The sequence below is a fragment of the Fonsecaea multimorphosa genome (genome assembly GCF_000836435.1).
Source record: "Fonsecaea multimorphosa CBS 102226 unplaced genomic scaffold supercont1.34, whole genome shotgun sequence".
NCBI lineage: Eukaryota > Fungi > Ascomycota > Eurotiomycetes > Chaetothyriales > Herpotrichiellaceae > Fonsecaea > Fonsecaea multimorphosa.
In genome coordinates this window covers 292,817-316,579 of record NW_015971668.1, presented here as the reverse complement: position 1 = coordinate 316,579, position 23,763 = coordinate 292,817, and the positions used below count along the sequence as shown (strand labels likewise).

Here is a 23,763-nt window from a genome sequence, read left to right as displayed (position 1 = left end):
AGAGATGCGAGCAAGGGAGTAATAGAGAAGTGAAGCAAGCAGAAGTGAAGGGGGGAGAGAAAAGACGGTTTTACATAAGAAGTCAACGGAGGGAAAGGGCCAGACTGCACAGACCTGCGCATACACGACATCACACACATACACACACACCACTTGCAGCTTGGAAGCAGATGCTCAGATGCCAGATTTACCAGCGGGCCAGCTCGCTTTCCTTTTCCTGGCTTGCATTCGGTGTCGAAAACACGTAGCCAGCTCCGAGCCAGACGCCCAATTGGTTGGTAGATTTTGGCTTTAGGGACGCGGAAGCAAGCAGCAAGTGACTTCGGGGAGCAGCCAGGGAGGGTCTTGATGTGCCAGGGCGGCCTCCCAGGAAGGGGCTGCATTAGCTCATTGAGCCATCCCCAGGCCATGCCGGCTGTTCCACAGCCTGGAGTCGCCTAAGATTGGGCGTCATCAGCCCCCTCACCCACCCCTAGCGTTCCCTTGAAGCAGGGCCCCGGCGCCCACCGCCAATGATCGGCGCCTTCGTGGGATGCTCAGGGCTTGGCAGCGAGTCACAAAGTGTGGGGTAAAGGCGCCCAGGCATCAAGGAAGCCAACACCCTGGCATCCAGGGCTTCCATCAATGATCATCGTTCGTTTCCCTCTTCTCTTCATTGCTCTCCCCGGGAACCAGTTCCCATCTTCACTTGGCCACTCTCAGAACGAGTGTGCACCCTTCTACCGAATAGACACATCACTTGACACGCGACATCCTTCACGAGTTGTTGTTGTTGTTGTTTCTACGAGCCTCACGCTTGCGACGTACAATGGCCTCACTGCCTAATCCACCAGGGACCTCTAGCACGAAGTTTCGGACTACTCTCGGCCAGGCCACATGAGTAATAAATAAAACTTCTCCATTGATCTCACTGACGTGCACATGGGAACGTCCTTTTCCGGGTCTACAGAGCTACAAGCACGTTTCGTAACGGTTTCTTCCAGTGTCTGTCAGCTGAGTTGTCCGGGTCCTTGCGGAACATCCTCACCCTCCCTCCCCCCAAAGTCATCCTTTTCCACATGCAGCGCGAGGTTCCACAAGTACCATGCCGAAGACTGAACGAGGCCTGAAGCATGGACCACTGGACCCTGGTATGTTGATGGAATGCAGCCCGGTTGCTATGCTGTAAAGGGGACAATGCCTCTGTCGTGCGCTATCCCCAAACCGGATATGGAACTGCGTCCGTCTAGAAAATACTACAATGCCGCTTTCAATATATCTAAATCACCGAATGCAGGCTTTAGGACCGTCATTGATGCATGCGGCCGGTCAACGAAGATGCTCTTTGTGTGGGGACAGACTCAAGGTAAGTCATGATTTATTTCCTTCGTGTTCGCTACTTTGGGTTTCTTTACACCTGTTACTTTCGATATTCTCTCCTCGTGAAAGAAAATGGCTCCCAGGGTGTCTCGCAGCGACTCCAGGCGCCAGTCGTCTAGGGCCGCCAGACCTTCGAATGCTTCTTCCAACGGGCGACCAAGACTAGTCCAATCCTCACGGCGGTTGCCAAGAGTCGGCACTACTACACAGCTCCAAGGATTCGCTCCCAATGCCTCTCCTCGGTCACGTCAGTCCCCAACTTCGAGGGGAAATATCCATCTGTTGGCAGCGACTGGAAACGGGGAGTCACATGACGAGCTTGAACGGTTGCACTCAGTCATTAAAAGACTCGAAGACGGTCGCATCAATCATGCATCATCCAGTCGATTTATCCCCCCAGAGCACGACTCGGCTGAGGTCCTCGAGCTTCCTGAAATCGATAGTGACAGCTCGCCGGAAGAAGTTGAGAACATGATCGCACATATGATTGACTACTTGTTGAAATGGACCGATGAGAAGCCTATCGAAGGATCGGCAACTATCCTTCAAGACATCAAACTTATTCACGCCTCGCTGCAAAGCATCATGGAAGTGCCTCGAGACGTGATTTCTTCCCCCATGGTCCGCAGCGCGCTCAGAACATTCAGAAAATGGTACGAGACATTTGTCAGTACCTGGACTCAGGCTGTTCATCACGCCCTCCACGGCGGGCTTATTCGTATCGAAACTCAGCTGAAGCAGTATCCCGCGGCCTTGCTAGAATCAGCATTCACTTCGCTCGTGTCAGATATTCGCACTGCTTCCTCGAGCTACGCCTTGCTGGTATTGCTAGATTCTGCTCGAGACAATATCCCGTCGCTTGTATCTGATGGGGCAGCAATAGATCTGTTGGCCCGCAGCGCACGCGCGCATGAAGTCTTTCAGAACGCAACCTACATTTCCGAAGAAAGGGAGCTGTGGCTTCTGATCTGGAGAGCCCTGAAGGCTGTCTTCATTGCTTTTGAACAGGGAGGAGCGCCGACATCTCCAACTAACATAGAGCGCGATCGCGAATTCTTCCAGCTACCGGGAATATATCGTGAATTCAAGCGTCTAATCAGCTCACCTGATGCAGCCAACCCCCGGAGTATTGAGGATATGGTTGGAAAATACTGTCGATACATTTACAAGTGTCAGATCGATCCAGGCAACAAATATGAGTCCCTCCAGCGACCGCGAGACGCGCCTTTGGAAAGCCACACCAAAGAATCGTTGAGAGAATTCATTCAAATGGGCAAATTTGAGACGAGCACTCTCTCCAAGCTCCATTTCGCGGTTGCGCGATTCAACGAAATCAGTGGTGGGCCGGTCAAAGTCAGGAGATGGCAGCATGATGTCGGCAATGGAGAATGGAAGACCGTCGCATTAGATCTTCTCTCCCCATCTTTGAGGCTCACTGCTCAGAGGCGTCCTAGCTACTCCTCATCTTTTGTCGGCCTTGAGGCTGGCGAGTCCTTTGGAGATGCGGCACAGAAATCATCGAAACGCTTGTTCCCATATCCCGAGGGAATCAACATGAGGAGTGCTTTTGACTATGTCTACTACCCTTTTGCTGAGACGCGTGCCCACGAACTGGTCCAGCATGAGCAAATTTCCAGGGAGATGAGCCAACGCGGAATTTTGACAGACGGTCCACGAGCAGAGTTCCTCATTAACCGACCTCCCCGTCATGCTCGTGATCCTTCTGATCTTTCAATATCGAGCAGAACGCTCAAGAGCCCATTTGAATGGATACGCTTGGGGATACTGCGATTGCTTCCGCGGAAACGGCATGCATCTGATGCCAAACACCCGAAGATCAATACTCTTCCTTCGCGTCGTTCGGCAAAGCTGTCCGCTCTGAAACCACGCCCTCTTCCCATTGACCCGAATGCGAGAGTGCACAAGTCCACTTCTGCCACAACTCCAAGCCTCAAGCTTCGAGGTGGAGGCCCCTCTCCGAGGCGACCAATATCATCGTCCAAAATTACCCATGCTTTCAATCCGTTAGCCTTTCGACGGAGGAGGATGGACATCTTCCGAAGAGATTTAGAGAGCATTTATGGTAGCAGCATACCTCTCGACGAAGACAAGATGCTGCATCTATTGAAGCAAACAACCTACGATGTTGAAAAGGCAGTAAAATTGTACCAAATGTCTAGAGGAGACAAAAGCATTGGCCCGCCCAGGAGGACCACCAAAGAGCCACTCTGGCACGCTCGTGCAGGTGGAATTGCAGGAATTGCCTCCCGTCAAGCTGGGAGCAAGATGAATCGACATCAAAGTCTCCTCGAGCAGATTCTTGCCCCTGAGGACGTAGAGATATATGCATACCGGATGGAGACTGGGAATCAATTCGGCACCGGGCCACTTGGAGCACGCCCGCCTGGAGATTATGGTGACGACGACGACGACGATCAGCATCACGGCCACCAGCAACCTTTGGCGAGACCACCATTAGCCGAACTTCCCCTGGGCGTGGACACTCATGATGAAGCTGGGCGCGAAGACAGCTCTCAATACAGTTCCAACCAAGAAAACAACCCTCCTCAGCCTCCCAATCCTCCTCAGCCTCTCGACCCTCTTCAGCCTTCCATTCCTCCTCAGCCTCCCAACCCTTCTCAGCCTCCTCATAACTCTCCAACTCCTGAACCAATCCATGCACGTTGTCATCCTTGCCCAACGTTTGACGGCGAGTACCATCATGTGTGTAAATGTACCGGTATTATAGAACCCAGACCGTCGTCGGGTCTTCAAGTTCATGAGGATGAGGACTCAGATGACGAGGAAACTCTGAGCTCGAGTTCCAGCTCAGCGAACGGAGAAGAGGGAACTCCCACACCTCGTCCTCGCCCTAACAGCGGACCACCAAGACAACAGTCGGGAGGTGGGAATGGGCCATCTGGTTCTCCGGCACCCCCTCCTCCCGCACCAGCTCCTCCAGCACCGGCTCCTCCGACGCCCGCTCCACTGGCACCAGCTCCTCCCGCACCCGACCCTCCGTCACCCGGTCCTCCCGCACCAGCTCCTCCGTCATCTGGTCCCTCTCGTCGCAATCGACGACCACCAAGAGAACAGTGGCGACTTGACGATAGCAAATATGTGCATGAAGTATTTGTACACGATCCGGACTATGGAAACACCTTGACAGATCTTGGTCATGACAACGGGACCCTCAATCAGATTATGAACAATATCTTCTTGCGGCAAGGTGCAAACTGGACCAGTGACGCCAATGAACTGAATAGGATGCGTACAGAAATCGCAGCTCTGGCAACCGAGATCATGACGCTAAGAAACCGATATCTGGAGTTGCTGGCTGATCCGAAGCCTTTCATGGAAGAGGTAAATCGAGATGACTCTCGAGCGCGGAACCCAGACGTTCCCGCCACCGTAAAGATGTGCCGGAGAGCGGCTTACGATGTGCAGCAGCATTATGATCGACTATTTCACTTCTTTGACAGGCCTCGTGCGCAACAACGACAGAATCTCGGCTTCCGTCGCCAGTTCAACCGGCTCATTGTAGCAGTGAGAGAGCTGCGATTTCTTTTCCTCGAGTACTACCACGCAGAAAATGGTGGAGGGAATGTGGCAAGCAGTCAAGGACGGCAGCAAGGAACGATAAACCAGCAAGACAATCAAGACGACGATACGCACTCGGACACGGACGACACTCTTTCGACGCTCGAAACGGCGCGGCTTGCCCAATATCGACCTTCACCCAAACCAAAACGAGTCAACATCCTGCCGACCCGTGCGGAGTACAATCTGATGTTTGTGCCCGAGCTGGAGCGCGAGCTCCAAGATCGCGGATTCCCCGACCTGGCACAAGCGCTGGGGAAAAAGAGATACCTGAAGCGCGACCTGGTCAAGAAACTCATGCAGCTCGACAGAGAAGGCCGCCGTCTCGGGCACGGCGCCGAATACGGATATCGCAATATCAGGGGGGACAGAACAGCTCGGCATCGATCGCCAGGTTGGAATTTGGAGCAAGAGATCACCATGTACAACGGCCGCCGGTACAACGAGCGGTTTGATAAGAAGGAGCAGAGGAGGGAAGCGAGACGACTAGCGAGGATGGCCCGAGGATTGGATTCGCCTCCGCCGATACTACCGATGCTGCCTGCGAATGCCACGCTGTTCACCAATCCCACTCCGCACGTCTTGGCTCAGGTTCCCGACATCGAGTCCCAAAGTTCCGAGGAGTCGGAGACGGAGACTGTGGACTTCCACCAGCCATTCTAGTAAGCATGGCTGTTAGGATGGGGAAATCCATTGTTATCTGGTTCATGAAAGGTGGTATTGTCGGAATCTGTTGGAGGAGGGGAGGCGCTTGAATAGCTTGTGTTGGGGGTGAGGTTTCCCTAGACCACTGGAAAGTAATTTGGTATTGTAATGTCGTTGCCGTAGAGTTTTAACATTCATGATATGGTTTCCCTCTCGTATCTTTGAGCTGACACCTGCAGCCTTCAAGGACGAAATGAGTGTGCCCACGTGCAAAGGACCCGGTATCTCGTGTGTGTAAGAGAGAAGAAATAGTGACGAGTAAGACCGGCGAGCAGTGCGAGTGCGAGTGCCATGGGAAAAAAAGAAAGAAAGAAAGAAAAGAAAGATCGGCACTTTCTAGACGTGCTGCGCTGCAATCTTCGTAGGTGCTTTGGGATGATGGGGGTCCGCAACCCCAACCAAGGGGCCGAAAAGTCATCAGGCTGGACAGCAACATGTTCAGCCTGGGAGCATGGGGTGAATAATAATATAGCGACGTCGGCGGACTCGAGGCGCAACCGCTCGCACCGAGTCACGACCAGACCGGACATGGAAGCGTCCCTGCAACCGCCACGGCACCAAGCAGCAGCCTCGCACAGCCTCGCCGCCTCCTGGGATCTCCATCGTATTTTCCCATGTGAGATGCCTAGTATTAACTTCGGGGGGATTTCCATTTTTCTCCTACCGTACCTACGATCCTACGATCTTGAAACGCGCTTGCGGCACTGCTAAAACAAAAAGAATACGGTAGATGATCCCATTCTCCACCGACTTCCCTCCCACCACCCGCCGGTCCCCACAGATGATCGTCCCCCAGAAATTTGGAACACAACCACCCCCCATACAGAGGTACATACCTGGTACCTGGTGGGTTTACACCCCCGGTACGAGGTACATCAAACGCGAACCGACTGGCTACCTACGCAGTGTACGTCGTACTCACTCGGGACTGGCTGATACAAGGCACAGCGGCAAACACTCCCCCCCCCTTTTATCCAATGCGGATACAGTGATCGGCCACTCCTATGATTTGGGGATGTTTTTCTTTGTCAAAGACGAACGGAGAAGAGGAAGGAGGAGTATTTGTAGGGTTTTGGGATTCTTCTCGTTTCCTTTATTTATCCCCCTTCCCGCCGCCCCTTTCCGCTTCACACACACACGCAGAAAGCAGTTCTGTCTTTCCCACAGTTTTGTTTCTGACAGGAAAGCTGTAGAGTCATCAATCACACAATCCTAGACCTCTCTCCACCATTCTTTTGCACCAAAGACTTTTTCAGAGACCCAAGACCAGCAGAAGGAAAATGCGCCTTCCCGGCATCCTGGCTACTCTAGCCCTGGCCGCGGCCACCGGTCCCCGTGTTGTCAGCGCCCAGGACCTGGACTCGCTGGTAGCGGAAGCGACGTCTCTGGTGTCGAGCGCGGCGTCCATCATCGGCACAGACACGGCCACGGAGCCGCTCATCACGAGCGTCGAGTCCGCCATCCAGAGCGCCACTAGCGCCTTGTCCCTAACCGGCTCGCAGGGGAGTCTGGTCTCGTCATACATCTCCGAGGCGAGTACCGCTCTAGCTTCCGCCACGACGTCGGCAGCGGCTGCGACAACAGCGGCAAGCAGCACCGGTGGAGCTGCTGATACGGCGGTCCGGTCGGCTAGGGGTATCTTTGTGCCAGCGTTCGTGGTGGGAGTTGCTGCACTATTGTAGCAACACTGGGCAGCTGATTAGAGCTTGCTGCTTTCCCGCAGAGGGCGTATGCTGAAGGCCGGCCACCCCTTTGCAGCAAAGATGCAGCATGGCACTGCGGGTTGAGTGCAAGCCTCCCTTTGTCGATTCCAGATTCCGACATAAAACGACATTCCCAAGTGATATCTTACCTACGCAACACCATGCTTGAGAACATCCACAAACGAAATCAACCAAAAAAATATTGGAGGGACCAGTGTCCGCTATGCAACCTTCTCGCCTGACTCCCTGCTTGGGGCAGGAGGAACTCGGTATCATGAATCCAATCAAACGCAGGAGAGGGTGAGGGTTTTCTGCACTCGCGCAGAAACATCCTGTATAGTATCAAGAGAAGAGCAGTCGTGGGAAGGAATTGATGCCGTCTGGGTGCATGTTCTGGCCAAGATCGCCGTGCATTGATGAGAGATTGCTAGGTAGTAGCCGGATCATTCCATTTGCTGGATGGTTGTGTGCTTGTCGATTAGTCGGGGCCTTCTATTCTTTCTTCAAGCCATTGCCTTGCGGTATGGCCAGAGCTCCAACCATTTTGAAGTCCATCAGTGGATCCGAGGTACTGACTGGATCAACCACTCCAGTGGTGACTGGCCTTCAGCGTCGTGGTGCAATCACCCATCACATTCCAAACTCAGACGACAAGGCAGATCAGAGGTCTGGTCTGGTTATTTGAGCTTCGAGGTTGATCCGCCTGGTCATTCGTCGAGGGACCAGGAATGCAACAACCACCCTTGATCCAAATCCATTCCTCACTGGAATGCACCATATTCATCCAATGACAATAACAAACATTGGCATTGCCGGCCACCTTCATTTACGTGACTTGGCCTCTTGTGCCCTGGCAATTCTTTCTCTTCTCTTCTCTTCAGTCACTCCTTTGAACCTTGTCATTCGTTCACACCTCTATTTCCGCATCTTGCAACAATTCCATCTCACGTCTTGACGGCCGCAAAAGAGTCCAGTTGTCCACCTCCAGAACTTGCATATCCCCGAGCAACTATGCGTTCTTTCTCGCTCGTCGCCGTCGGCACCTTCGCCCTCAGGGCAATGGCTCAAACAGCCTCCTTCGCTTCGGACATGACGTGGAATGCCGTCACGGTCGGCCAAGTCTGGCCCATCAGCTGGACTGTTGGTGATGGGACACCTGTGTCCTTGTTCTTGGGGAACACGACCTGGAATACCCCGGTCTTCGGTAAGTCGACCGCTCAGAGCGGGTGCGAGGTCGACGCTGACTGACAAACGCTGCACAGAAAACACAGCTGCCAGTGTTGGAGAGTATGACTGGACTGTGGCAGTCCCTGACGGGTTTGTTGCTGGCAACTATGCCCTGGGCTTGGTCCAGAGTGGTTCCACGGACTACTCCCCACTATTCAGCGTCAGCCTTGGTCCTGATGGATCGACTGGTACGTCCGATGCGACGGGTTCGACTGATTCGACATCGATGCCTACATCGATGGCAACTTCAATGTCCAATGCTACAGTCACGGGGAATCCCGTCTCTGCCACAGTCGACGCCACAACCACAGCAGCTCCGACCCTAACCGTCACATACTTCGACGAGGAGTGCGGCTGCACAAAGACATCCGCAATGCCCGCGACGGCCGCTGCCACCGGCTCAGGATTGGCTGGCACACCATACACCTGGTACGACGTCGTCTGTGGATGCACCAAGACCGCCATGGCCCCAGCACCTACCACCACTCAAAGCCCTGCTAGCAGCTACACGGCCCCGGCAGGTGGAAACGTGCCGCCGTCGCCAACCTCTGCGTCGGCCGCCAGCGCAGCGTCGCCCTCAGCATCAACATTTCACGGTGACGCGAACCGATTGGGAAGCTCGGTTGGAGCCGTTGTGGGGTTGATTGTGGCAGCGATGTTTGCATAATTTTGTTATGGGTTTCGGAATTTCATCTCGTCTTGTTCATTTTCTAGAAGGAGGTATCTTTCTAAGAGTGCTTTGCACCGATGTTTGCTGACATGAGCAAAAGCGCAAGAAATTGCAGCCACTCAGTAGCTGGGGGTTGAGTTGAATGTTGCGGGTGAATGTTGGACATATACCGTCGTGGCTTTCATGATCGGGCGCCGGAATTCCAGCTCCATGCAATCTCCAAAATAGCTTTCTAGTATCGTTCATGAATCGTCTCACGTTGTGAACTTGTCATTACCACATCCAGGTCGGCGTTTCCTCATCGCTCTCCCTTGATCTTCGCAAATGCACCGACTTCTGCGCTCGATATTGAAAACGGACTCTTGGGGCCATCCGGTGATCTTGGACTCAATGCGACCGCAAACAAATCATCGTCTGCAGGGTCATCCGGCTTCGCTATCTGGCTCATGGAACTGAGAGAAGCCGTGGCGGGCGACTGTTGCTGCTGTTTTCTGATATAGTCTGGTGGTGCTTGAGCGACGACCTTCTTGCCTCCGGTGGCCGAAGAAGCGGATACTGGACCATTCCGGAAGCTACTGAATGACGAGTATGCCATATCTGACGCCTCGGGCGAGAGAGGATGGGATTCCCGTGTTGGGGTGTTAAGGCCCCTCGCATTGAGCTCCCTGTCACTGGTGCCAATGCTCAAGCCTTTGAGCTTCTCGCTCAGCCTTCTCCCACCAGGAGACTTGGGGCTTTGGATCCCCGGACTCGTAGGGCCAAGGGATTTGGGAATATTGCTCAGATCGAGGCTTGGAGGCTTCGGGGCAAGGCCGAAATTATTCTCAATCCAAGACTTTTCCGACCTGGCCATCTCCAACGCAATGCCTTCGAGGTTGTGTTCTTCCTCATGCTTGATCTCCTTCTCCAAGACTTGCAGCCTCTTCTTAGCCCATATAGTGTGTAGCACGCCCTTTCTCCCGCTCGCCTTGGCTGTGGCCCCCAACTCGGGAGTGAATATAGCAGGTAGCGGGTTCACCGTCATTCTCAGAGGGGCTTGCTCTGACGTAGAGGTCTCGGCAGGTGCGGCAGGGTTGGTGGGAGGATAGTAGGCCAGAGTGATGTGAGGTGGCACAATGGCGCCCGGAGGCAGAAGGAAATATACACGGCGGATATTGTCCGAAGGATTGTCGGCTGCCGGGAAGACGGTGCGTTTGCCGGGCCACGAGACCTGCCATGTCCCTGATTTATCTCTTGCCTGGTCATCGTCTTGCCATTCAACCATCATGACTTTGGTGCCATCGTTCCCCTTACCCGGCTCAAACTCGAAGCGGGCGAGGGCAGTGACGGAGAGGAGAGTGTCAGGTAGGGTCGGCGACTTGGGAGATTCGACTTGTGCCATGGTTGACTGGCAGGAACTGAAGGAGAGACAGCTGTGCTTGTGACGGCAAGATCGGGCAACGAGAGACTGGGCGATCCGGGGTAAAAAGAGGGAACAAGAGACGCACACAGATAGCAAGGAGTTTGGAGAGACACTCGGGGAAATTGAAGGTGGAAGCGAAGATGGCACCCAGATGGTACCGACTTTTAGGATCGACTAAGCTCAACATGGCCTGTTCAGGGTGTTGGCCATGGTTGGCCATGGTTGCAGCCATCTGTCGCCTCCGGTCAAATTTCCTGCAGGTCAAAGATAAAGATAGTGAGATGGAGTGCCCGTGCATGACCCCCTTTGTTACCAATAATTGACTCGGTGCTGGTAGATAGCTACCTAGGTAGGGAATATTCAACCAGACCTCTGGGTCACACTCGTTGTCTAGACAAGTCGCCAATAGACGGCGCAAGCTGCCGCCTCAACGGCCGGATCTGTCTTCGTCCAGCGGCATCGACACCAATCACCATGCTCGTCAGCACAATATCCCCTTGCATATACTTCAAGAGCAGCCTCCGTCATAAGGGGGCCAAAACCCCAAAAACCCTATTGCCGCTGCTCCTGTCCCTCTGCATTCTTGTCACACCCAACCGTCACATCCCCATGGACTCGTCTACGCCTGGACTCTGTTTTCGAATCGCCGAGGGAGTAGAAGAGTATCTATTTCGGACAGATACCAATGTAAATGAATATATCCAGCCGTCCAAAGACCACCCAGGGCTGCTGCTGAATCCAAAAATACCAAATATGCCCTAACAGATTGGCTCATAATCCAATTTGCCAACAATGTCCTGTCCATGTCGCTGTAGACCAAAACTTTTCCAGATTGAATGAATCTCGTAGAGCCCCTCTGTGGCATTCTCGCATCATTATCAAAGGCCATAGCATGCCATCCCTACCCTCTCGCCATGATCCCAAAGGGCACATCCCCCAGATCGACTCCGACGCTGGCTCTGAGCGGAACACCCTTCCACGGTGTTTCGGCTTTGCCACTCATTGACCTGGTCCCAGCCGAACCTCCAAACCCGTTTCCACGTTCATAGCCATAGTTCAACCCTCCCGAATACCGCCCGAATGCCGGTGGCGGATGTTGCCTCTCGAGCTGGGCTGGATGCAGATCCTCGCCGCAAGACGAAGCAAAACTGCGGACGCTATTGGCATACGACCGAGAGCGAGAGGAATAGGCACCACCTGAGGATGGCCCTCGCGATTGCACTGCACGACCGTGAGGTTGTCCGTGGTCATGATTCCTGGAGTTTCGCCGAGATTGTCTCACATACGCCGATTCAGACTCGTAAGGGGCGTGGTGAGACGACGTGTACGATGAATAACGCTGCCGTTGAGGTCGACGAGACTCGTTGTATCCGTCATAATAGTCATGGAAAGACGAGGAGAATTCTTCGGGCGAGAGGCTTTGCTTCCATTCCAGCTCCTGCGCTGCATGTTGTGGAGGTATAACCGGGTAAAGCAACTCATCAGCGGCCTCGTCGTAACCTTGGTGATGTTTTTGCGCCTCTCCAGAATGACGCCTTAGCGCCTCACCCGCACTCAGCCTTCGAGCCTTCCATACCGCGGCCTGCGCAGCCCACGGATCTGGAGTTATATCGATCGGTCGAGGAGAATGGGATGGCGGAGGCGGAGCTACGACGTCGGAATCCTCTCCATAACAAATGTATTCTGGGCGTGGTGAGTGTGGAGGAGGCGGCGGTCCTACCTCGTTATTGACCGAAGGCTGTCGTTGCATGGAGGAGGTCCGGTATGCCTTCTCTATCATGTCCTGTGTGATTGGTGGTGCATCACTGGCAAGACTAGCGGTCCTCAGATTCTTACCAGGTATGCCTCCTCTGTCATTAAATGAAAACCTCCGATCTGATATGATACTTTCTCGTTCCCGTAGGGACCGGCTGCGAGTTCGGGCCAGCTCTACAGCGGTCTCGTCATCCATCATTGGCCGCGGCTGCCGAAAGCCAGCTGTCATCGTCGAATGACGGGAGCCTTTGGAGACACTGCTCGCGTCGGCAAAATCATAAGGGCTTTTCCCCAAAGAAGTGCTGACAGTGCCCAAATCGTTGATGATGGCCAACGCTTCAGTCTGGCTCATCCCAGAAGAGTCCCTGGACCTCACCTTTTCTTCCTTAGGTCGGCCGAACCATGACCTTGGGCGACTGCGAGATCGAGGTCGCTTAGGCTTCGATTTGAGTACTTGTTCCGGAGCAGGAGATGGAAACCTTATTTCGTTGAGAGGGAGAAAGAGGGTAGAGGTACTCGCTCCGCCGCCAAGCGAGGAGTAGGTTTGTTCCAGTTCAGGTACGGCGTGTGAGCGTATCCGAAGATTCTCTTGTGCTTGAGGGGAGACCTGCGGAATGTTCTCCACCTCGAACGACCGCACTCGCACAACTGCTACTTGGCTGGGAGGTTGGCTCGATGGGCGCCTCTTCTTCAGCAGCTTCTTCCGGGCACCTGCAGGCTTGGCAGGAAGGGGTTCGGGCTCTGGGGCCTTGATTGCTTGGACAATGGGCGTCGGGTTTGAGGACACAGCACTGGGTTGAAGATTGGAAAATGTTGGCACATAAGGCTCACTCCGCCGCGACCTCAAAATGGACGTTCTCTCTGCAGAGAAGGATGGCGCACGGCTGGGATCTGGTACATCCGTGGCCTCTTGTACGTCTGGGACCTCTGGCAAAGCCCTAAACTTTGCAGGCGATGGGGTGAGCCTGGCTATTTGGAGTGATCGAAGCGAATTGCTTGAGCTGTAACCACTATCTGATTTTTCCGGCGCACGAGGAGGCGGAAGTTCCAGACTAGGGGCGGAGAACTGAGGATGGAATTCAACGGCCGATTGGAATCCTTCGTCAATTGAATCTCTTGGCTCAATAGGGGAATACCAGCTCATAGGACTCTCACAGGGTCGAGCTTCGTCGTTCGTCGTATCATTCCGCTGGATTTGCTGACTCCGGCTTTCTTCGGACCTAATGCTCGCCTTGCGGACCACCGACCCAGTGGGGAAAGATGGCCTCTCCAGAGGACTGACTGGGGGAAGCTCCACTGGCGGATTGTCAGGCGGAGGCGATTTCTGGATTGATGAGCAAGAGCTCGCCCTCCAGAGCGACCCTTCAGACCTGGTCCTTCTAATAGTGCCAACCGGAGAGCTGGGCTCCTGCTGGTCGAATGGACCAACCCCGAGCTCGGCGATGTATTCTCTGGCCATTAGTGAAGTCTGGTCATCGGCTGAAACAGCGTGGTCATCTTTTTGTGCTGTCATGACGCTCTGCAGCGGATGGATTCGTGGGCCAGCTTTATCATCGTTATGCTCCCAGCTGAAGTATCGGTACTCGGTGTTTCCATTTGGGGGACTAGACCTCAAGTTCGATAGGTTTCCGGACGTAGAGACCAGTAGATCAAAGTCTTCATCCGCATCACCATAATCGCTTGACACACCTCTGCGTGGTGCTGGAGCAGATAGAAGCTGTTTCGACGCCTTTGACACTTCGCTGAAGGTGGGTGATGCTCGCCCATTGACGATCTGCAGAGAGCCGTGCCTCAATCCGCCGAGATGTGAATAGCTTATATCTGAAGGTGTGCCGGCCCGCCCAATTGTCCTCGGGGGGGGAGGCTGCCAGTCAAAGTCATCCACATCGAAGGCAGAGGCTCCTCGCTCCTCCAGCTCTGAGATCGGGTTATGTGACTCTATATCCTGCTTTGTGGCAATCTGAGATGGCTTTCTGGTCGCTGTACCAGGTGCAAAGGAGGCGCGACGCATGGGAGGAATTGACGGTTGGTCGACGAGTCTGTCCATCGATGCATCAGCGGGCGGGACGGCTGCCGTGTCGGACTCCAAGGGATTTATACGTTCGCTGCTGGGGGTACGGCTTATACTCGAAGACCTTTGCAGAGATAGACGTCGGAGCAGGAGGGACCTCCTCTTTGGCGGTTTGATGGGAGACAGAGGGGGCGCTGCCAGTTGCTGCATCGACCGTGATGGACTTGTCCCTGCTCCAGCAGCCTTGCTCTCGAGTTGACTGACCATATAGGCGACGCTGAAGCCGGAATCGTTCTTGTGCGCGTGGAGAGGCGAACTTGGCTCCGTGGCGGTGGTATCATCTTGAGGCTGTTGCCGCAGGGCTGCATTGCCTGAGACGGGGGACAACGGGCTTGACAGCTCTGTGCCGCTCGCATTCTTGCTCTGCGGAAGTGGTCCTTGGATTTTAAGACTCGACGTCGAAATTCCAGTCGAAACTTTGATCGCGTTGCTTGTAGGGGGCTTCGACAAGCGATTTCTTCGACGAGGCTCTGGTTCTGTCTGTGCAGACTCGGCTGCGAGACTCGACCTCCTCTTTGCAAACCACATGCTTATTGATATAGTATATGTTGGGTTATGCCAGTCTCATCAAACAGATGTTCACTTGCTGCAAAGGCAAAGCTTCCTGGGCCTTACTCTCCACGAGCAAGGCTATAATACTGCTGTCATTGTTCAACCATCAACCGTATAGTGGCTGCTAGGAACACGACGACGTAATGGATTGGATGCTAAGAGGTTGCTGAATCAGGACCGAGGATATCGACCAGGTGAGCAGATTCGTGTATTCGTCAAGCGAGGCAGATGAGGTCAGTGCTCCGGTCGTGACAATGGCCCGTTCGCAGGTGGGCCGGTGAGAACAAGGAAGGTGAAGGTCCTGAAACACAAACGATAGACGACACACGGTAAACAAGGTCGGTGAGCACCCTAAAGAACGGCTTGTTGATCCAAGATTAAGAGGTAAGAGACGAAACAACCCCAACAAGAGCAGCCCAAGGTCAGTGTATCGAGTAATCTGTTGCCAGGCGAACGAAGGAAGCAGGTGAGGAGGGGGAGGAGAAGGAGGAGGGAAGAGGCATGTGGCGGTGGAGGTGGATAGGAAGGAAGGTGGTCAGTGCAGCAGCAGCAGCGCAGTGACGACCTTGTCCCGTTTCATATTAATTAATATTATTATTTCATGGGGAACTTGAAATGGCGACGAGTTTGGTCCTTGGAAGTGGCAGAAGCTTTGAATGCAGGGCTGATCCTACCATGGGCAGGGGAGGCGCCATGATTGGCTGAAACACCCCCATGTAAACAATTTCAGGTCGCCCGGAGACGCAGCATCACGCAGTAGCCCGCAGCAGCCCGCAGCAGCCCGCAGCAGCCCCCCAAACTCTGTTCAACTCACCACCCACACCCGAAGCTCAGGGCACCCCCAGGCCCCGGCCTCGCCCACAACCGGATTTCTGCACGCTTAATTCCAAGCATCAGCCACCGCTAAGCTCCTTTCTTACCCACCATCGGACCACCGCCATCCGGAGCGCCACAGCGACCTTTCCTTTCTTTGCTCCTCCATTGGCGGTGCCCCCCCAATGAAAGTTCAGGGTCTAGGGCCCAGGCGCTGGGTGATGAAGGGGGCCGCCTGGGGGCACGCCTGACGCAATCGATCCAGCCACTAATGGCGAGCCCCAAATCTTGAGATCCGCTGTGCAACTCCGGCTACTGCCAACATACCTACATCTCCCCTAGATGCTCGATCATCTCCCCATCAGTGGGTTGATCAGTGTGCCATTCTTATCTCAAAGTTGACGGTCCAGAACCTCCACTAAGCACCCTGACGATTTTCCGATAATCTTTACCCCAACTGAGGGTGGTGATGCTGGCCCCGTCTGATGGCTGTTTGTCCGCCACCACCTGTAGAACTTCAACTGAGCTGAGAATAGGTGTCGATGGTCCATATCCCACAACGCGGTGAGAAGGAGCTGCAGAACACCTGAACTAACGGAAAAAGGAATCGAGTTATCAGGACCAGAATCGGTAAAACCGGACGACAAATCACCCATTCCGACTATGCAGACTGCACACATGTTGCAAAGGGGAACCGTCCGACGACAGAATGCTCTGGGCGCCTAGGTAAGCGCAGCGAATACGAGCGCCCCAACACCATCAATCTTTGAGACACATACGTATATCGATACTGACTAGAGCTACAGACGCAAAATACTCCGTCGCCTCCCAGCCTCCTTGCTGCACTCGAGCGGGGAAACTACAGGATCCGGATGCATCGAATGGCGCAATTTGGCTTCGGAAATATGTGCCTCGAAGCCGCTAGGCGGATAAGCACAACGAGACATGTGCAAATAGTCAGTCATTGAGTTCGCGATTGCCTTTGATTCCACACATTGGAAAGAGAACGGAGATTAAAGGGAGAGTTCTAAAAAGCATCAATGGTGAGTGCGAAGATCAAGTGAATTATATTCCTAATGCAATCATCCTAAGCTGTAAGGGAGCCGAGATCCTCTATGCATCCAAGTACATCCCAGTCGCTCCCCGGCATGTCCCGTAAGTACCTAACCCATGGAATTGACCCGTCCTGCTTGTAACGCCACGCTATGCACCTTCTATGCTGGTGTCGTACAGATAAGTATGCCTGCTGATTTTTCCAACCTCCCTTGATTACTCGACGGCGATGCGTCGGCTTTCAGGTGCAGAAGCCTTGGGAACCACAATGCTGAGGAGGCCGTTCTTCAACGAAGCCTTGACCGCCTCCTGATTCACGCGGTGTGGGAACCAGAAGCTGCGGGAGAACTCTCCCACACTGCGTTCGGTGATCCAGTATTGCTGTTGAGGCTGTTGCTGCTCGGCTTGGGTTGGCTGTTGCTCAGCAGGAGCAGGAGTCGGCGCTGCGGCTTCTGTCTTGCTGTCCTCAGCAGCGGCTGCAGACGAGTTGGCTGGCTCCTCATCTTCGACAGTGGGTTGATGGGACTTGACGCTACTGGTTTCGGACGCAGGAGTTTCCTCGATGGCAGCCTTCTTCTCAGCTTCGACGGCTTGAGGTCGAGTGCCAGATTCTGTGGTGCGCTCGGTGCGGCCCTTGATGGTCAGGGTGTGTTCATCGACGAATTCAATGCTCAGGTCCTTCTGCTCGATACCTGGCAGCTCACCCTCGAGGGAGTAAGCGTCGTTTGATTCCTTGACATCGAAGCGAGGGTTGAATTGTTTCCGGGCCGCTCGGCTCGCTCTTTGGACTTCGTTGAAAGAGTCGTCGAAGAGGGAAAGGAGAGGAGCAATGTCACGGCGGGTAGGGCCGCAGCGTGCAGGCGCAAATGCGATTCTGGGGAAGAGGAAAGACATGTTTCTGGTGGATGAAAGCGTTGGCTTGATGATTCTTGAGGCTTGAGGGATGATTCTCGTTCGGGTTGAGTGCATAAGACTTGCTGTTGCTGATCTTGATTGATGTCGAACTGCAGGAAACCCAGCGTCGATGAAGATTTTATAGCCCTTCATCCTGTCTGATAGAAGTTGCTGGGACAGTCGAGACTGATGAGAAAGCAGATTATGTCGACCGTGCCACGCGTGCCACGCTGGTGCTGGATGCTTCTGGGAAACGCAAGCACCATCTGCCTGCTGCCTGGGTTTTGCCACAAGGTGCCAGATGCTTCGACGGACAGCCGGAAGCTTCCAAGTCACGTGATCCCAGAAAGAATCGACAAGGACAGACCGGACGACCACAAGGCCTCATGAATCTCTCTGGTCATCATGCTCAATGGATATCTCTAACGCCAGGCGACGAGTAGAGCTCGAGCTTGCGGGCGCCCATCCTGATCAATGTTTCGACCGCGCCAAAGTCCTTTTTGTCGAGGGCCTGGTTCTTGCGGAATTCGCGTCTAGAGAATGGTCCCATTAATCGACGTCCCCTTTAGTCTCGGGAAATGTCCAGACTCACCTTGCTGCGTTCCGGAAGTTCTCTCTCGTGGCCTGTTGAAGCAAGCTAGAGTGTGAGATGACTGCCTGACAGGTGTGGTGGCGAGGCGTGGAGTTTGAGGGGGGGGTGTAGAACCAACCTCTGGCTTCTTGCCTGCAGCTCGCAGACAAGCTCGGTATAGCTTGAGGACTTCGCGCTGGAGTCCTGAATAGCGCATCCTAGTCTCTCAGATCGATGTACTCTGTATAGCGACTGGGTGATCTGGACGATGCAATGGAAGTCGAAGAAGAATGCCAATGATGTTGGAAAAACAGCGTCGGATCTGGGCCCTTGGCCTTTCTGGATGTGGATAGATTCTCACGCCGCCCTATATATTTGGTAGGTACCTAGATAGGTACTCTTCGACTCAGGTATCGATTATGAACAGGTACCTAGGTACCTAGGTAGGTAACTAGGTACGTATATCTGTCTCTTATCCAAGCCAAACCTCCATCAATACTCGTGAATCGGTCAAGGTCAAGCTTACCAACCTTTGCCGGGTTCATGCTCCTCCAAAAACTTCAACAACTCGCCATTGACCTCCTGGGCGTGAATGTTAGGCAGCGCATGCGGTCCGCCCTTGATAACCACCAGCTTTCCCCTCTTCAACAGCTTGATGGCCTCGTGCGCACTGGCCTCGATGGGGACAATCTGATCATCATCACCGTGCAGGATCAACACGGGAATATCAATGGCCCTGAGATCCTCGGTCATGTCCGTCTCGGAAAAGACCTTGACGCACTCGTAGGCATTGACGAAGCCGCACATCATGCCCTGCAGCCACCAAGACTGGATCAGGCCCTGGGAGACCTTTGCGCCGGGGCGGTTGAATCCGAAGAACGGACCGGTGGGGACATCGAGGAAGAACTGTGCGCGGTCCCGGATCATGGCGGCGCGGAACGAGTCAAAGACCTCGACGGGCGTACCCTTGGGGTTGCGCTCGGTCTTGAGCATCAGCGGCGTCACCGCGCTCACCAGCACCGCCTTCTTGACCCGACTGGATCCATGACGGCCTAGAAACCTGGCTACCTCGCCGCCTCCCGTGGAGTGGCCGACCATCATGACGTCCCTCAGGTCGAGGTGTTCGAACAGTGCCAGCAGGTCGTCGGCGTACGTGTCCATGTCATTGCCCGTCCAGGGCTGGCTGGACCGGCCGTGGCCTCTGCGGTCGTGCGCCACGACCCGGTACCCCTTGCTGGCCAGGAAGAACATCTGGTTCTCCCAGTTGTCGCTGTTCAGCGGCCAGCCGTGCGAGAACACCACCGTCCCCCGCGACGAGGAGGCAGCGCCATCCTTGTTGGCCGCCCAGTCCTTGTAGTAGATCTCGGTTCCGTCGTGCGTGGTGAGATATGGCATTGTTTTAAGATGTCAAGTAGTGAGTGACCTCGATTCTTTACTAACGGGGTGTGCTTAGTGAAATTGTGCGGGAGGTTAGAGAGCTATTCGAAGTGATATTGTACTCTTGATCGTGAGAGTAGTCTGGGGAATTTCTCCTGCCCCTCCTCGACCGCTGGGGTTTTTCAAGTGTATATACCTCTTAAATACCTAGGTATGTACCTTTCCAAGCTCATGTTCTATCGCCTACGATGTAACGGTCAAAAATTCCAAATTTTCCAACCAACAGGTTTACCCGCTCGAGACACACACACATCACACGCACACACAGTCACGCCGCATCATTTGGGCGCCAGGGGGACTCAGTAGCATCCCGGATCCAGGCGCAAAGAAGATCCATACCAACCTGGAAGTCAGGCCAGCATGGGGTGTGGAGTGACAGATCGTGTTCGACTGCCATGTTTAGGCTGAATCCACGAGTTTGGTTGGATTGTCCTTGTTTCTTCACGATTGGCCCACCACAAGAATGTGCCCCTTTGATTTGAAAGATCGCGGTTTAAATCGTCCTGAAGTGAGGACCATGTACGAGTCCTGAATGGGAAGTAGCTGCGCGGGGCGAATGGACGTGGGACTTGGGTGGCCCCCCGGCTACTGAGTGCTACGTACCTAGGTATGCAACAGTCTGCATCGAGTAAGTATCCAATGCCCGATCTTATTATCATCCAGAACTAATTGCTGTTTTACCTCCTCTTTTTTCTCATGACTTCCTATTCCAGCGCTGGGTAATATCCCCTAGGTGCCTTTAGATCACTGATCAGCCCACTTGACTTTACTCATCAGAGACGATAAAGTCATACATGCACATATAAGTCACATCCTGATGTTTACCGATCTTGCAGCCTCTTACTTGCACGTTGCATCACAGGGTGCGTTTTCTGGTTCCTGCAAGCGAGTAAGCGAGCATGTAGGCAAGCATGCGAGCAGCAGCAGTGGTTGTGATTGCATCCATTGTGTGTGTCTTGAATCATCCAAGTATCGTCCTATATCACCCAAGTATAATCTCCCTCCACTCATCATCCGACAGACTGAATGCCGCCTTGAAGACCTTGCCCAGAGCTACGCGCTCGTAAAAGCCTCCCATGGGGAGGTGTTCAACCAGGAGCACAAAGAACAAATCCCAATCCGACTCCACCCTCTCTTTGGGAATGTAGTACGTCCAGTCTGGGAACTCTTCCTTGGTAAAAGCCTTGGCCTCGGAGATGGCAATAAACTCGAATTCAGTCCTCTCCGTCTTGTCTGTGTTGTCAACCTCGTCAGCCTTTTCAGCCAAGCCGTTTGGCAAGTCGTCCTCGATGGGCTCCCTCTTCTGGTGCCTTTCGAGCCACTTTTCGTCGACAACAATGGATCCACACTTGTCTCCGCGCTGATCCATGATGTGGCAGCGGCGCAACCCCGATCCGACGTCGCCGCCATCGACTTGATCCCCAGAGTTAGCTGTGGCGGGCACGACATGGAACGACGCCCGCCAGGTGAAGAATTGTAAGAAGATCTGATCGGGAAACTCTTGAACGGAGCCAGCCATGTACCTCTCGGAGGTCTTGCGCACGTGGTATGGATCCTCCGGTAGAGTCAAGGTGAAATCCTCTCGCGGCTTGCCCAAACTGTCAGACATTGCACCTTCCTGGCGCAGGCGGCCGTAAGGATCGCTTCCGAGATCTCCTCCACTCTTATCGTCCGAGTCCGAAGAGCCGCTATCAGATTTCTGCCTTGGTGTCGTTCGCGTACTCCTTCTTTGGCGACCTTTCCGTGAAGTACTTTTGGGGGCCGGAACAGTGTTGGTGGATGTTCGGTAATACTGGGTGCGTGAAGATTGTCCTTTGGCTCGAAAAGGCAAAAGGGACGCCGACGAACTACGGTCAGAATTGTCCGGTGACGCCTCCCTGCCGGTAACCTTGTAACCTCTCCACCTTATATTCGTACTTTCATCTCCTTCAGCCCTTGTTCTGTCCCAAACACGACGAAGGGTTCCATAGCCGTCCCTTATGTGCCAGTCGATCCACGTGTGGTCCAAAAGCCATGCACCGACATCAGGAAGACAACCTTCAACCATTTCCGGAACGTATTCAATCCCCTCGTTTTCCCAACCGCACCATGACCAGCTTGGAAGCTTCATATCCTTATACTTCGGATCATCCGAGCGCTTTGGCTTGCTGAGTCTCAATGAACGGCCAATGGGCTGCCATAGGAGAGCGAAGTCGAAGTGAGACGTAGGAAGACCAAAAATGAACGGCGAGTGCATGGTGGACTCCATGAGCTTGCACATGCCACTAAACGCTGAGAGGATGTCGAACGGCTCATGAAGCTCTCGAAGGGTATATAGAGAGACGCAATGGGTGTAGAACCAGAGGGCTCTAATATTGAGCTGGGACAACATCTGGAGTGGAGAGCGTACCAGATCCAAAGACCAACCTGCACCATCGTGGTCAGCGAAGATATCTTCTGACACGACCGTCGAGCGACACTGAAAGTAGATGCGGCCACCTGTGAAGATCAGGCAACGTTTGGAAAGTAAGCGCTCTTGGAACGTCCAGGCTCGTTTGTTCCATCGAGATGCCTCGATGCTCGCCTCTGGTGGGTGATGGAGCAGTAAGTGAAGACCGTCGGCACATTCTTCGATCCACTGCTTCGGCTGGCGGTCCTTATCCAGGGCGAGAAGGCCAGTTGTAGCGTCTGGATCATCTGCGATAGAGAGGGTGAAGATGGAATTTCCGTAGATCAAATGCATGGCACGCGCATTGAGGTTCCAGGAGTGACTGCTGTCTTGGACGATGCACAAGGCGTCGATCCAAATATACCGAATGCCCAGGTCGTGGACTAACCGGATACCCTGCTGAAGGGCCCTGGGGAGCGTCTCGATGACTGAGGCCAGGCCACCAGACTTGCGTCGGCTCTGGATGTTTCCCATCCTCGTAGTGTGTTCGCGGCTGCCAGTCTCGCCCCAGACGTAGCTCACGGTTGCATACGACTCGAATTCGAGCTGATCGTCCTTCTCCTCGAATGGGAGAGGAACAAGATTGCCATACTCGATGTCGATAACGCCGAAGTATGGTTCCGTCAGAGTCGTGTAGAAGTCATCCTCAATGCCCAGCTTTTTTGTGCAGCGATCGTCGTGCTTCTTTTCACAGAGCCTCAAGAGCTCACGGATCAGGTTCTGCTTGTTTGGTACGCCGCCAACCCGTCTTCCGCGAAACTCGGTTTCGCTGTTCAAGAGGCCCCGGTAATTAACATCAGAGCTGTCGTAGCGCGGTGGCGCTGCGAGGACCAAGTGAGACTCGAAGCGCTTGAGGTCCCGGTGGCTCCAGCAGATTCTCAGACGACGGGTGCGCCTTCCGTCCTTGACATTTTCCACGGATGTGCGGCCGTCCATCTCCCAGAAGAGATGGCATTTCGCGTCGTCGGTTTCGGGGGGCGCGGGATCGGGCACAGCATGCGAAAGAAGAGCGCACAGCTTACAAGCGGCTTTGTTATCTTTGATCTGTCCCAGTGAGCCGACGAAATATCGCTCGTTTGCCAGCTGCAGGGACCGGACCGATATGCTGTTGTCCGATGGTCCGTCCGGCTGGACCAGGAACTTCTCAACACTGAGGCCGAGAGCAGAACAACGGTCACAAAGCCTGCTTGCCATTGCTGTTTCCAGCCGCCGTGATGAGCATCAGAGGAGACGCTGTCTCAAGCATTCCAACACCCGTGAGGCGGTAGATGGCAGCTTGGTGCGCAGTAAGGCTGCCACGTGGACGTACGTCCGGCTATGGCGGGCACGCAACTGCATGCATTAGCCAGTCCCAGCCTTGGTTCGATACAAGGTCCTTTATGGACGTCCTTGAGGGCCGACGAGTTCGCTTCCACGTGGTGGATGATGGCTCCAAGCTCGTGTGCTTGGTCTCGAGACCTTGAGACGGTTGGCCAGATTTTGAAGGGCCATTCCGAGCTTCAATGGCTTTACTTGATCATTGA

General features: G+C 54.1%; 8 protein-coding genes across 8 annotated transcripts; 3 read left to right on the top strand and 5 right to left on the bottom strand.

Moving 5' to 3' along the window:
- Positions 1-1,431: 1,431 nt before the first annotated feature.
- Z520_11017 (uncharacterized protein) lies at positions 1,432-5,622 on the top strand (the record flags this gene model as incomplete). The annotated part of the gene is made up of 1 exon (XM_016781508.1): positions 1,432-5,622. One exon carries the CDS (start codon positions 1,432-1,434, stop codon positions 5,620-5,622), a length of 4,191 nt encoding a protein of 1,396 aa, XP_016627497.1.
- Positions 5,623-6,944: 1,322 nt separating this feature from the next.
- Z520_11016 (uncharacterized protein) lies at positions 6,945-7,346 on the top strand (the record flags this gene model as incomplete). The annotated part of the gene is made up of 1 exon (XM_016781507.1): positions 6,945-7,346. One exon carries the CDS (start codon positions 6,945-6,947, stop codon positions 7,344-7,346), a length of 402 nt encoding a protein of 133 aa, XP_016627496.1.
- A 1,032-nt stretch (positions 7,347-8,378) lies between these two features.
- Z520_11015 (uncharacterized protein) lies at positions 8,379-9,261 on the top strand (the record flags this gene model as incomplete). The annotated part of the gene is made up of 2 exons (XM_016781506.1): positions 8,379-8,571; positions 8,630-9,261. 2 exons carry the CDS (start codon positions 8,379-8,381, stop codon positions 9,259-9,261), a joined length of 825 nt encoding a protein of 274 aa, XP_016627495.1.
- A 301-nt stretch (positions 9,262-9,562) lies between these two features.
- On the bottom strand, positions 9,563-10,645 carry Z520_11014 (uncharacterized protein; the record flags this gene model as incomplete). The annotated part of the gene is made up of 1 exon (XM_016781505.1): positions 9,563-10,645. The coding sequence occupies one exon, from the start codon at positions 10,643-10,645 to the stop codon at positions 9,563-9,565; it is 1,083 nt and encodes a 360-aa protein (XP_016627494.1).
- Positions 10,646-11,567: 922 nt separating this feature from the next.
- Z520_11013 (uncharacterized protein) lies at positions 11,568-15,020 on the bottom strand (the record flags this gene model as incomplete). The annotated part of the gene is made up of 1 exon (XM_016781504.1): positions 11,568-15,020. The coding sequence occupies one exon, from the start codon at positions 15,018-15,020 to the stop codon at positions 11,568-11,570; it is 3,453 nt and encodes a 1,150-aa protein (XP_016627493.1).
- A 2,106-nt stretch (positions 15,021-17,126) lies between these two features.
- Positions 17,127-17,804, bottom strand: Z520_11012 (uncharacterized protein; the record flags this gene model as incomplete). Its single annotated transcript, XM_016781503.1, has 1 exon — positions 17,127-17,804. The coding sequence occupies one exon, from the start codon at positions 17,802-17,804 to the stop codon at positions 17,127-17,129; it is 678 nt and encodes a 225-aa protein (XP_016627492.1).
- A 1,093-nt stretch (positions 17,805-18,897) lies between these two features.
- On the bottom strand, positions 18,898-19,770 carry Z520_11011 (uncharacterized protein; the record flags this gene model as incomplete). The annotated part of the gene is made up of 1 exon (XM_016781502.1): positions 18,898-19,770. One exon carries the CDS (start codon positions 19,768-19,770, stop codon positions 18,898-18,900), a length of 873 nt encoding a protein of 290 aa, XP_016627491.1.
- Positions 19,771-20,794: 1,024 nt separating this feature from the next.
- Positions 20,795-23,434, bottom strand: Z520_11010 (uncharacterized protein; the record flags this gene model as incomplete). The annotated part of the gene is made up of 1 exon (XM_016781501.1): positions 20,795-23,434. The coding sequence occupies one exon, from the start codon at positions 23,432-23,434 to the stop codon at positions 20,795-20,797; it is 2,640 nt and encodes an 879-aa protein (XP_016627490.1).
- Between the last annotated feature and the right edge of the window lie 329 nt (positions 23,435-23,763).